At 39.2% G+C, this 11,680-nt stretch overlaps 1 protein-coding gene across 1 annotated transcript; it reads left to right on the top strand.

Moving 5' to 3' along the window:
• Window positions 1–308: 308 nt before the first annotated feature.
• Window positions 309–6,861, top strand: Smp_058650 (proteasome regulatory subunit-related). Its single transcript, XM_018790836.1, has 8 exons — window positions 309–458; window positions 535–594; window positions 626–862; window positions 895–999; window positions 1,032–1,316; window positions 1,355–1,467; window positions 3,978–4,221; window positions 6,601–6,861. Exons 1-8 carry the CDS (start codon window positions 372–374, stop codon window positions 6,805–6,807), a joined length of 1,338 nt encoding a protein of 445 aa, XP_018645855.1. The 5' UTR covers window positions 309–371; the 3' UTR covers window positions 6,808–6,861.
• The last annotated feature ends 4,819 nt before the right edge of the window (window positions 6,862–11,680 follow it).

The raw sequence follows: 11,680 nt of genomic DNA, 5'->3' as shown, positions 1-11,680 counted from the left end.
AACGAGTGGAATTCATTACCTCAGCATGTGGTTGAGGCTCCATCCGTCGACTATTTCAAAAGAAAGTTGGATCAACTGAGAGACCATCATCGCCAGGACTAACACAGGCCATCAAGCCTCCTGTCCTTTCCAAACTGAAACTGAATTTCGAGTCCACATAAACTTTCACATAAAAACTACAATTTTGTTGGCAAATACGCTGCCAAATCATTTTTTGGCAGTATCTTTGGACGACTTCAGATCTTTAGGGATCAATTAACACAACTCAATTTTCGGAAACAAAGTGTTGACATTGAACAAATAGTCTAGCCGCTCTCTCCGATATTTACGTCACCTGAGTAAGACGACAACCATACACTCTTTGAAGGATCATGGACGACAAAATCCAACATAAAATGGAAGTCGACTATTCCGTTAGCGTTGATAACTTACTCGTAACAGTGAAGTCTCTATTAGCGGTACGTTTTGAGCCAGATGATGATTCACTACTGGCTGTAAATAGGAGTGAAAATGCTTATTTTGAAAAAAATATAGGCTGGAAATTTTGAGTCTGCTGTAGAACAGTGTGTTTCTCTCGAAAAACAAACAAGAACGGTATGCCTCAATTTTTTTTACTTTGGAATAGGCTTCTGATGCAATATCTACAGGGCGACTGCTGGAGGCAATTGTCGAGATTTTAGCTGAAAGTTCTCAGTGGTCACGACTTAATGAGCATCTCATTTTAATGACAAAAAAGCACGGTCAAATGAAGCAGTCTGTATCCAAGATGGTTCAAAAAGCTATGGAGTATCTTGATAAAACACCGAGTGAACCGGTTAAACTCGAGTTAATCGAAGCTCTTAGGAATGTCACAGAAGGAAAAGTTAGATTTGTTCCTTAATTTCAATTCCCTAGATTTATGTCGAAACTGAAAGAGCACGTTTGACAAAGGAATTGGCACGAATCAAAGAATCTCATGGAGATATTGAAGGGGCTGCTGCAGTGTTACAGGATCTCCAAGTACGCTTCACTCCCTAACTAGTTTATGGCAGGTCGAAACATTTGGTTCTATGGAAAAGAAGGAAAAAGTGGAATTCATGTTGGAACAGATGAGGCTTTGTTTGGCTAAAAAGGACTTTATCCGCACTCAAATCATAAGCAATAAAATATCAACTAAGTTCTTTGCTGATGCAGAAAACGAGGACTTGAAACTCAAGTTCTACAACTTAATGATCAACTTAAATGCTCATGATTCTCTCTACTTAAATATTAGCAAAAATTACTGGGAGATATACAATTCTAAAAGTGTACAAGAAGATGAACAAAAGCGGTTGCTAGTATGTTTCAGTTCGTCGTACTAAATTTTTCTTAATAGGTACTCAGGCATGTAATCATATATTTGTTACTTTCTCCCTATGACAACGAACAACACGACTTAATGTGTCGCCGAAAGCTGGTAAAGGATATGGAAAAAATACAAATTTACTTGTAAGTTGAGCCTTATTTTTACGGTGATATTTCTATGTATGCTGTCTGGAGATGAAAATGATACCACTCGTATTTTATCTGGAAACTAAACATCGTCTCTAGAAGCTTTCCATTACTCTCCAAGATAAGTTAATCACTTTCAAAAGGTCTGAATTGAAACTTGGCTTAACGCAAACAAAATATTTACTCATGTCAATGTAAGGTCATTAAGTTTTTTTTATTGAATCCAGTATTCTGTCCAAAACTTCATAGTTTTAAGTTACAGTTTATTCTCTCCCCTTTGACCCTTACTTTTTAGACATCAGTCTCTCTTTATAAAAGTTCCCAGAACGGAGCTCAACAACAACATTTCTGAGCTCGAGTAAATTAATTAACTTTTCCTGTAATGTTCACTTACCGAAAATGATTTGTGCTCATAAAGAAAGTAATGCTTTGCAAATAACGTTGACAGATAGTAGTTGTGCTTAATTTTCAGCCAGTTAAATTGCTTATAATAGATCTCACTCAGTATTTATTGCTTATATTTTCAGTAGCAGTTACCGGTTATCCTAGCTCTCAGATTGTGTCCACTCAATTATGAATACTTTCGCGATCTAATGTGCTTATTTCTATCTACTGGTTCTTCAATGGGCTTCATAGAAAAACCTATCTACTCATATGGGTAGCATTTTATTTCTATTTTGGCTTTTCGGTCATTTTAGTTTTATAAAAATTAGGGTTATCAATTGACAAGAAGTTCCAAACCCATCTAACAAACGGCATTTTTTCCATCCCATTTTCTCAGTAGTAATGCTTTAATTAATTAATTAATTAGACACAGATATTGATACAAAAAGGCGCCAAATAGAAATGTGCCACACAAATCACTCGGTTTGTGTAAAGACTGGGATACTGCCCGGGTGCCCAAACCGAAGCAGATGGTTTTCTTAGGGGGCCACACCCTGAGTCTTTGACCTAGAAATCTAATCCACAAGGCAATGGAGGAACGTAAGGAAATGCAGTCCCATAGTCGCCGGTGACCAACAATAGGTTCATACGTCATTTGTTACCTTATGATTCTGGAGCCCTTGTGCACCTTTGGTTTAAAGTCAGGGTTTCCCAACCCCCCTAGGTGGACTTCCTGTATTCACCAACCCGGTTAAAGCTCCGGACATTTGTTTTTCGTCCTCTCAATTTCCTAAACAAGACCATTGTCGCGAGAAGGCAGTGAGGAGGACTTCCCTGACAGTGGCTGTATACGTGTGACCACGTGAGAGCATCTCGAGAGGGAGAGCTGACTCTTCTCACTCTCGGCCGCACCATGGCATTCGGGGGCAAGGCTCTAATTTGGCAATCTGAGTACTCCAATTCTCCTAGGTGCACTGTAAATGCTCGTCATACTTCCATTAAGACAATTAGTTCCCGTCATAAATTTAAGCTAAGCAAACAAATAATGTTTTCAATAAATAAGTTGTGAATTAAAAGACTAGTATTTGGACGAAGTATATTCTTTTCGATTAATTCTCTTCAGGTTCTACAATTATATATCCAAATTAATAATTCAGATAATTAGCCAGGCCATTTTTCGGATTATTAATTTGGATATATAATTGTAGAACCTGAAGAGAACTTATGGAAAAGAATATTCTTCGTTCAAATATTAGTCTTTTAATATGATGGGGATCTTTAAACGATTAAAAGTTGTAAATTTCCTTCAATTGCTTACAATCTTATTCGTGCCGAAAAATGTCATAATACAACAATCTAAATCGATGACTGGATAATTATCTCACATATATGTATGTACTAAAATTATAAATTTAGGTTGTGTGTATGGTCCTAACGTTACAATGCTCATCCTCTACCTTGGCGTTATAGTTGTGCTTCCTATCGTGACCACCTAGTAGGACCATATTGACTAAAACACTTGTTTCTTCTGGTTCGACAATTTCAGACAGGTCTTTCGGAGAGCTTCAAGTCTAAAAGCACTAAGCCTATGGTCCGAATACGAATTCATACTCCCAAATGTACTAAAATACTAAAGAATTATGATGTTTCCCTCGAACAACCATGATCTGCAACGATACCGCTTTAAAACCGGAGGAGGGGCTAAAAGTTGACCCCAATAGTTGCACACCTCATCTTGCTCCACAGATTTCTTGTAGTGGTGGTAGCCCCTTTACATCATACGGTCAATCCATTAGGAACTATCCATTAAAAAATATTTGTGATCAATATTTTAAACACTGTTTTAAACTGATGTCAGTTAGCTGCATGATAGTTACTAACTGTCAAAAAGAACAGTATTTTCCAAGCAAGCACATTCTGCTTCTACGTCCACTATCACTACTCATTCACCTACAATAATTTGGCTTAACTAGCATTTTTCGCTCTTCACCTTGTTTTTTAACTTTCAATTCAAACCAGCATGCTTTTTAAAATACTTTATCTGATTTCGAAAATAATTTGACGCGACAATATAAAAATAACCGTATATATAGTACAATCTAGTCTTAATAACTTTTATTCAGTGATATGCTCAAAGCATTTACAACACAAGAATTATTAAAATGGGATGAATTCTCTAAATTATACGAGCATGCTTTACGTACAGAAACTGATGTATTTTCCAAGAAAACCGATGAATCAGAGTGCGAAACACGCTGGCGTGATTTACATTTACGAGTAATTGAGCACAATATTCGTGTAATATCTGAATACTATACAAGAATTCGGCTCCATCGGTTATCTCAGTTGTTAGATTTGGATATCGATGTAAGTGTTTCCCACTAAAATATTTGATTATGATGTCTTCAAAGTTTACTTATTTCTTTTTAAATCCCATATCTCTTTACCTTGTCTATTATGTGTTCCCCTCTGAACTTATCTCAAAGTGAATAGCGATTGATAGATTTTAGTATTATATTCTTTTTTAGTAACTAAATATTGTAAAAAAAGTTCTAGTCGTGCAGCAGAATTTTTGGGAATCGTAATGTGTTTCTCTAATCCATTTATATTTTCGCGACAGGTTTAAGTCTACCAATTGAAATTCCCAATGGAAATTTGACAAAACATACTCAGTCAGCATCCTCTTTCAGTTAGATTTGATGGATATTTATTTAAACACATAAATATTGGTACAAAAAGCATCAGATAAATATGCGCCTCACAAATCTTATTTGATTTGTGTGAGGGCTGAGATACTGCCCAGGTGCCCAGATTGAAGCAGGTGGTTTTCTTAGGGGGCCACACCCGGGGCCTTTGACCTAAAAGTCTGATCCACAAGGCAGTGGAGCATCGTGAGGAGATGCATTCCCATGGTAGCCGGTGACCAAGGGTTGATTCATACGTCATTTGTTCCATTAGGATCCTGGAGCCCATGTGCACCATTGGTTTGGAATCAGGGTTTTCCATCTCCCCTAGGTGGACTCTCCATGTCCACCAACCCGGTTAAAGCGCCGGACATTCGCTCTTCATCCTCTCAATTTCGTAAGCAACAGTAATGCCACGAGAAGGCAGTGAGTAGGACTTCCCTGACAGAGGCTATATATTCGCGTGGCCATGTGAGAGCATTTCGAGAGGGAGAGCGGACTCTCCCCACTCTCGGCCGTACCAGGGCATCTGAGGGCGATTTGATGGATAGAAAATAAATGACTTGCTCAATTTAGTGAATAAAGCGAAACATATTAAACTCATAAATTTCTCAAACGTTTTATTTGGTGCAAATACTATTCGCTTGCTGTAGCCCTTCATTAATACTTTTTGGTAAATCGTTTCGGATTTCACTTTTATTGCCTTCGTTATATAGATTCCAACTTATATCTCGACAAAAGCGATTAAGGGATTGGGTTTTCAGTTGGGCTACGGTTAGTTCTACTTACAGACGATTGAGGGTTCTTCTAATACGACGCAACGACACAACATTACTTCGACGTTAGTAATCTATGCGCTAATAAAGATGGAACGTTCTTGATAACTCTACGTTATATACACAGGTCAAAAATCATGAAGGGACAATGCTTTTTATGGTAATATGTAGTGACTTTAGGGCACGTAACATAGTTGACGAACTAAAACCAGTGACAGCCAGTCAGGTAACAGTAAATGTTTTTAAGGAAATATTAACTAGGAAAATGTCGTCGAGGTCATCCTTTTAAAAAGGAACTAACTTAAAATGAAAAAACTGGACAACCTCTTTTCGGCACCAATAAAACAACCTTAAATTTCATCATCGGGTTTACTCACCATGTTCATTGTCAAATAATTTGACCCAATGATTTTTCTATTGTTTAAAACTGCATAACCGTAATTGTATCAAGTGATTTAATTAAATCTATATCATATTTTAGAACTATTGAAATACCATGTATTTGCAGCTTCTAAACTTACTTGTGTTGTGACTTTCAAATACACATTTTGTCAGTGTTATAAGTGTTACAAAAATAATTAGTTGTAAATAGTTTATATGCCGTTAACAGTAATATATTGTAAAACTAGTAACGGTGAACTAGAAACGACTTATGATATGAAACTTATTGATTGCGAGATTGCTGCTTGCTAGATATTTATCGGGCTTGAAATTTGTCGTTTTCTCATTTGGGGATTTACTCCAAGAGGCATTGTTGTCAGCCATTAAAATCCTCTTTCATTCTAAATGCCATTATGAATAGCTATCTCAGAAACATTTTTTGCCTCTCATTGGCTAAACGGTCACATGTTATCCCTCTTGGAGTTGTATATCTTTCAGAAACATACCTTCCATTTAAAACAACCTAACATGGTTTCAAAATCACATCCAAAAAGTCCCAGTCGCTATTCAATACTTAGAAATCCCTCCTAAATTTACCAGTATTTCAATGTCATCAATTCTTGTGAAACAAATAAATGTAGTGTTAATTAGAGTTACTCAAATATTTCACCTATCTTCTGAGTGTACCCATAAGAGAGATCTTCGTTTAATGGTGTGCTCCTGATTTTCCTTCCAAAGCACTTCTACCAAGACATTCAGTTAAAGTTATACACTTTTCTACTTCAATAGAATCCATTGTAACTACTTCGGCTCAGTGGATTAATGTTGATATTTTGCAGCTATTCGAATCATTTCTCCATTAATACTGTTTTTGCTATACGTTTACTGTCTGTATTTTTCTTTAGAAAACTGAGGAATATCTGTCAAAATTAGTGGTAAATAAAACAATTTACGCTAAAATTGATCGACTTGAAGGAGTGGTACACTTTATAGCCAAAAAGATGCCGACAGAAGTTTTAAATGATTGGTCTTACAATACTAGAAATTTAATGGCACTGATCAATCAAACAACACATTTAATCAACAAAGAACGTATGATCCATGGTGTGTAAAATAAAGTTATAAGTTTGTCACTCTTGTTTTATATGAATAAAATTTTTGTTCGCAAAATCATAGTTTTCCGAAAATTACTCCCTCTTACACATTCTTGACTCACTTCTCTTTGGTATCGTGTATGCATGTGTACCAAATGTGGTACGATATAGATATTGCCGGAAGTAAAATGTTTCCTGTTCACAAACAAATAAAAAATGTATATCAACTCTAAACTCATACTGGTGCTTATCTCAAGTTCGTAACTCATTGATATTGTTACAGTACAGTTAAAAGTCTCTCCAACTTATTATCATCGTAGTACTTGTGAAAAAAGTGTCTATAAGATGTTTATCTCCTAAATATTAACCATATAATCGAGAATGGCATTTATTTTTATATTTAATCTAATAGCTCTGCAAAGTATTCAAAAAAGCTTGAGAAAAGCTCCCTATAATTACAATTAAGTGATATTTTTATCATTTAGAGTTATGTTTTGAAATTGTGTGTTCTTATTTAACTTTTGAATTTAACTTCACTAATATAATAACTCTCGACCGTAGCTGCTACCTTGACGTGGTGGTCAAGCTTGCCTATCGTGATGACCCAACCGAGCTATATTGCCTGGAATGTATGTTCCTGTAGGTTCTACCATTCCAGGCAGGTCGATTAGAGAACGGTAAGACTATAAGCAGCAACTCAAGGTCTGAGGGCGAAGTCGTACTGCTGACTATAGAGGGGTGTGACGGCAGTAAGGTTTTTCCCTCGAACAACCAGCATAACAGCGATGCTGCCTTCTCACAAGGGAGGAAAGAGTTAGAAAAGGTCGACCCTGAAAATGTCACGCCTCAGCTTACCTCACGGGTTTCCGTCTCCGGCAGTAAGGCCCTTTGAAGAACGGAGCTAACACGTCAAAAATCCCCCACAAAAAGGCCGTGCGTGACAGGCCTCAAGCAGTTGTCCCTTGGACTCTGCGGTCACGCTCCCGGGTCGTTAAGACCAACATTAATCCAACTCCCTTTTCAGGTTCCTCAAGAAATACCCTTCCACGTTGTGGGCAGCCGGGAAGTGATATTAGCCCTCATGCCCGTAACAGCACATTCAAATCCTTTCTATACCTCTTAATAACTCTCTTATCTCCACGACTAACCCTTCTCACGTCCTTTTATCACCTCGCGCCGCTAGGGCAAACGATTCGAGTGTGCGGAACGTTATTCCCGGTCTCCTGAAACCACGCTCTAAACTACATTTAGGGACTTTTAACGTCCGAACATTGTACCAAATAGGACAACAGGCTTCCTTAGCTAGGACTTTAGAATATCGCACCATCAATGTGCGCTGCGTCTCTGAAACGCGCATACAAGATCCGAGTAGTGTCATTCATTTGACCTCACTATGTCCAAATAAAGAACCAACTCGATTCACGCTTCGTGTGTCTGGAAGCCCTGTTGCTGCTTCCCGTGGCCTCGCTGGAGTAGGTATAGCATTGAGTCCTAGGGCAGAACTAGCTCTTTAGACTGGATCCCAGTAGACAGTCTTCTGTGCGCTGTCCGACTAAACGGAACAGTAAGGACTCGGAAAGATAGGGACACTCGTCGTCGTCTCTGCCCACTCTCCCACTGACTAAAGCTCAGATGATGTAAAAGATGAGTTTTACAGAAAGCTTTCCGACCTTCTCCGAAAAGCTAGGCGCTCTGATGTAGTAATAGTGGCTGGTGGCTTTAATGCTGAAGTAGGTATAATAAGCGAAAGGGAAGGACACCTGGATGGATCTTATGGTTTCGTGGCTAAAAGAACAGATAATGGCGATCGTCCGTTGCAGCTATGCTCAGATAACTGCCTTTTTCTTGCAAATACTAACTTTAAGCATAAGGAAGAATATCTTTTGACATGGCGACCCCCGAATTCTTCCCAACGTTGGACCCAACTAGACCACATCGCTATCATCCACCGATGGAGGGGCTCGATAGAAAACTGTCGCTCATTCTGGAGCACATGTTTAGATTCAAGTCATGCTCTAGTGCGAGCACGTATCTGTCTGCGTCTTACTGGACGTAGGAAAGAGACTGCAGAGAAACCTCTTAGGGTTCTATTTAATGATAGGCAAACTAAGAATATATTTCAGGAGCAACTAGAAAAACAGTTAGGCAGCCATGTAAGTTGTGCCCACCCCGAGGCAGCGTGGAATGACATCAGAAAAGCTATGGAAACAGCAGTGATATCTGCTAATACGGTAAACCACAAGGTTAAGGAGAAATACTGAATCTCAGCAGCATCTACCGCACTGATAGATGCTCGAAAACTCATCCCACCTGGCTCTGAACATGACGAAGAGCGGAGTCGGCTTAAGCGCAGGCTAATAAGAAGCCTACGCAATGACCGTGAACAGTGTTGGATGGCGAAAGCAAGAGAGATGGAAAAGGCAGCGGCAATAGGTAACAGCAGACTTGTTAAGCGAACCGGTATCAGGAACCCAACTATTAGCGAAACTGTCTCGGAAAAAGATGGACATATCATTCATTCTCAATCCAGGAGATTGGATCGATGGGCAGAACACTTTAGGGATCAGTTCAACTGGCCTTCAGCCACACTTCAGTTACCCACGATCTATAGTCGACCTGAATGGCAAGGTAATGTAAATCCTCCAACTCTTTACAAGGTTGAAAAAGCAATAGGAAGTCTGAAGCGAGGGAGAGCAGCAGGCCCTGACAGGTTTACCCCTGATATTTTTAAGGATGACGGTCCAGTACTAGCAGGGAGATTGACTGAGGTCTTAGGCAGGATCTGGGAACTGAACGTAATTCCATCTGACTGGTCCCAATCACTGATTGTGCCAGTCTACAAGAAAGGACAAAAGTCCTCTTGTGACAATCACAGAGGGATCAGTTTGACTAATATAGTGTCTAAAATATTAGCTTCAATAATACTTGGACGCCTAACCAAAGCTCGCGAAGAGCAGACTAGAGAAAACCAGACTGGTTCTCGACCTGGAAGTGGTTGTATAGACCAGATATTCACACTACGTCAGGTCCTAGAACATAGACACACATTCAGACGCCCCACAGTCGTAGTATTTCTCGAACTTAAGGCGGCATTTGACTCCGTTAATCGTGAGGTTCTGTGGCAGTGTTTGTCACTGAAAGGAGTACAGAAGAAGTACATTAACCTCATAAAGGCTCTCTACTCGAACGCAACCAGTCGAGTTAGAACTTATGGCGAACTGTCATCAGAATTGATTACCTCAAGTGGTTTTCATCAGGAATGTCCACTCTCTCCATTCTTGTTTAATTTTGTCGTTGACATGCTTTTAGAGATAACACTTTCATCATCTAAATCTCCAGGAGTTGAACTTTTACCAGGAGACTCATTTGTTGACTTAGAATACGCCGATGACATATTTCTATTTGGTGAAGACGCCAACAAAATGCAGAGTCTTCTGACTACCATAAGCAACTATGCAGGCATGTTCAGGATGTGATTCTCCCCCTCGAAGTTCAAAATGTTACTTCAGGATTGGGTTGCATCGACACCTGATCTAATGATAGGTAGTGGAGTAGTTGGGCGTGTTGACCGCTTCACTTATCTTGGGAGTCTCATCAGCCCTTGTAGTCTGGTGTGTGACGAAATCTCAGCACAGAAACAGAAGGCTCGTCTAGCTTTCGCCAACTTGCGTCATTTATGGCGTAGGCGAGATATCCGTCTAGCAACCAAAGGACGGGTTTACTGTGCAGCAGTTCGTTCTGTCCTACTTTATGGCTGTGAGACATGGCCGGTAAGAGTAGAGGATATTCATAGGCTACTAGTATTCGATCATAGGTGTCTTCGAAGCATTGCTCGTATATCCTGGGACCATCGAGTGAGTAATGCAGTTGTTAGGAAACGGGTACTAGGTAAGGATGGCAAATCGACTGATGAAGTAGTGAAACTTCATCAGTTGAGATGACTGGGATACGTGTTACGGATGCCCAACCATCGACTGCCTCGACGTGCAATGTTTTATGGTGTAGGAGTAGGTTGGAAGAAAGCTAGGGGCGGTCAGACCAAAACGTGGCACAAATTCATGAAGTCACTGACAATTGGACTGAACCATGTTGGTAGGTGTAGACTACCTGGTTGGGATTCGCGAGATGATAGCAACCGATGGATAGAGACCTTGAATGATATGGCTCAAAATCGTTTGCAATGGCGAAGGTGCATCCACTCTGTGTTTTCCCGAATTCTAATCTTCTGAATTCTTCATGTCTATCTTTTTTCTCTTTTCAAATTTATTTCACTGGATTATACTCCTTGAATAACATCTTCAAACACTAATCTTTCCGATTACTGCTTATACTATTACTACCTCTACCACTATGGTATTTGAATCGAAAATTGTATCTCTGTGCTAATGTGTTATGGCAACTCAAACTGATGTACGTACGTACGAAGTTTTACGTTGTGATTGACTGACTGAATATAATAACTACAAGCTAGTATATGTCAGCTGGCCCTCAGATTTTATTATACGTGACAATTATAGGATAATTCAGGTGTTTGCGTTTTTTAACGTCCTTTTTCTTTTAATATGAAGGCGCACAGAATATCCTGATACTATATAGGGTGTATAGAGATTGTTGAATTTCAAAGTTCACGTCGCAGATGAGTGCTCAACTATCTAGACCACTGAGCCCAACGTGAGACCAGGAGGCCTCGGGTTCGATTCGAGGTAGATATGCTCTTCAGAGGAGTCCCGGACTAGAATGAAACAACTATCTAGAGCTTCCTGATTTTTTTTTGTCTAAGTGAGGTCAGTGTGTGATGTAAACCTTGTAATATATTGTGCTGTTATCTTGAGTGCATAGTAAGTGGACATACTTTATTTGAATTTGTAATTATACATAATTTAACGCAATT

Source organism: Schistosoma mansoni (assembly GCF_000237925.1).
Source record: "Schistosoma mansoni, WGS project CABG00000000 data, supercontig 0013, strain Puerto Rico, whole genome shotgun sequence".
In the NCBI taxonomy this organism is placed as follows: domain Eukaryota; kingdom Metazoa; phylum Platyhelminthes; class Trematoda; order Strigeidida; family Schistosomatidae; genus Schistosoma; species Schistosoma mansoni.
The sequence above is the reverse complement of the archived record's forward strand: the minus strand, read 5'-3'. Positions and strand labels throughout refer to the sequence as shown.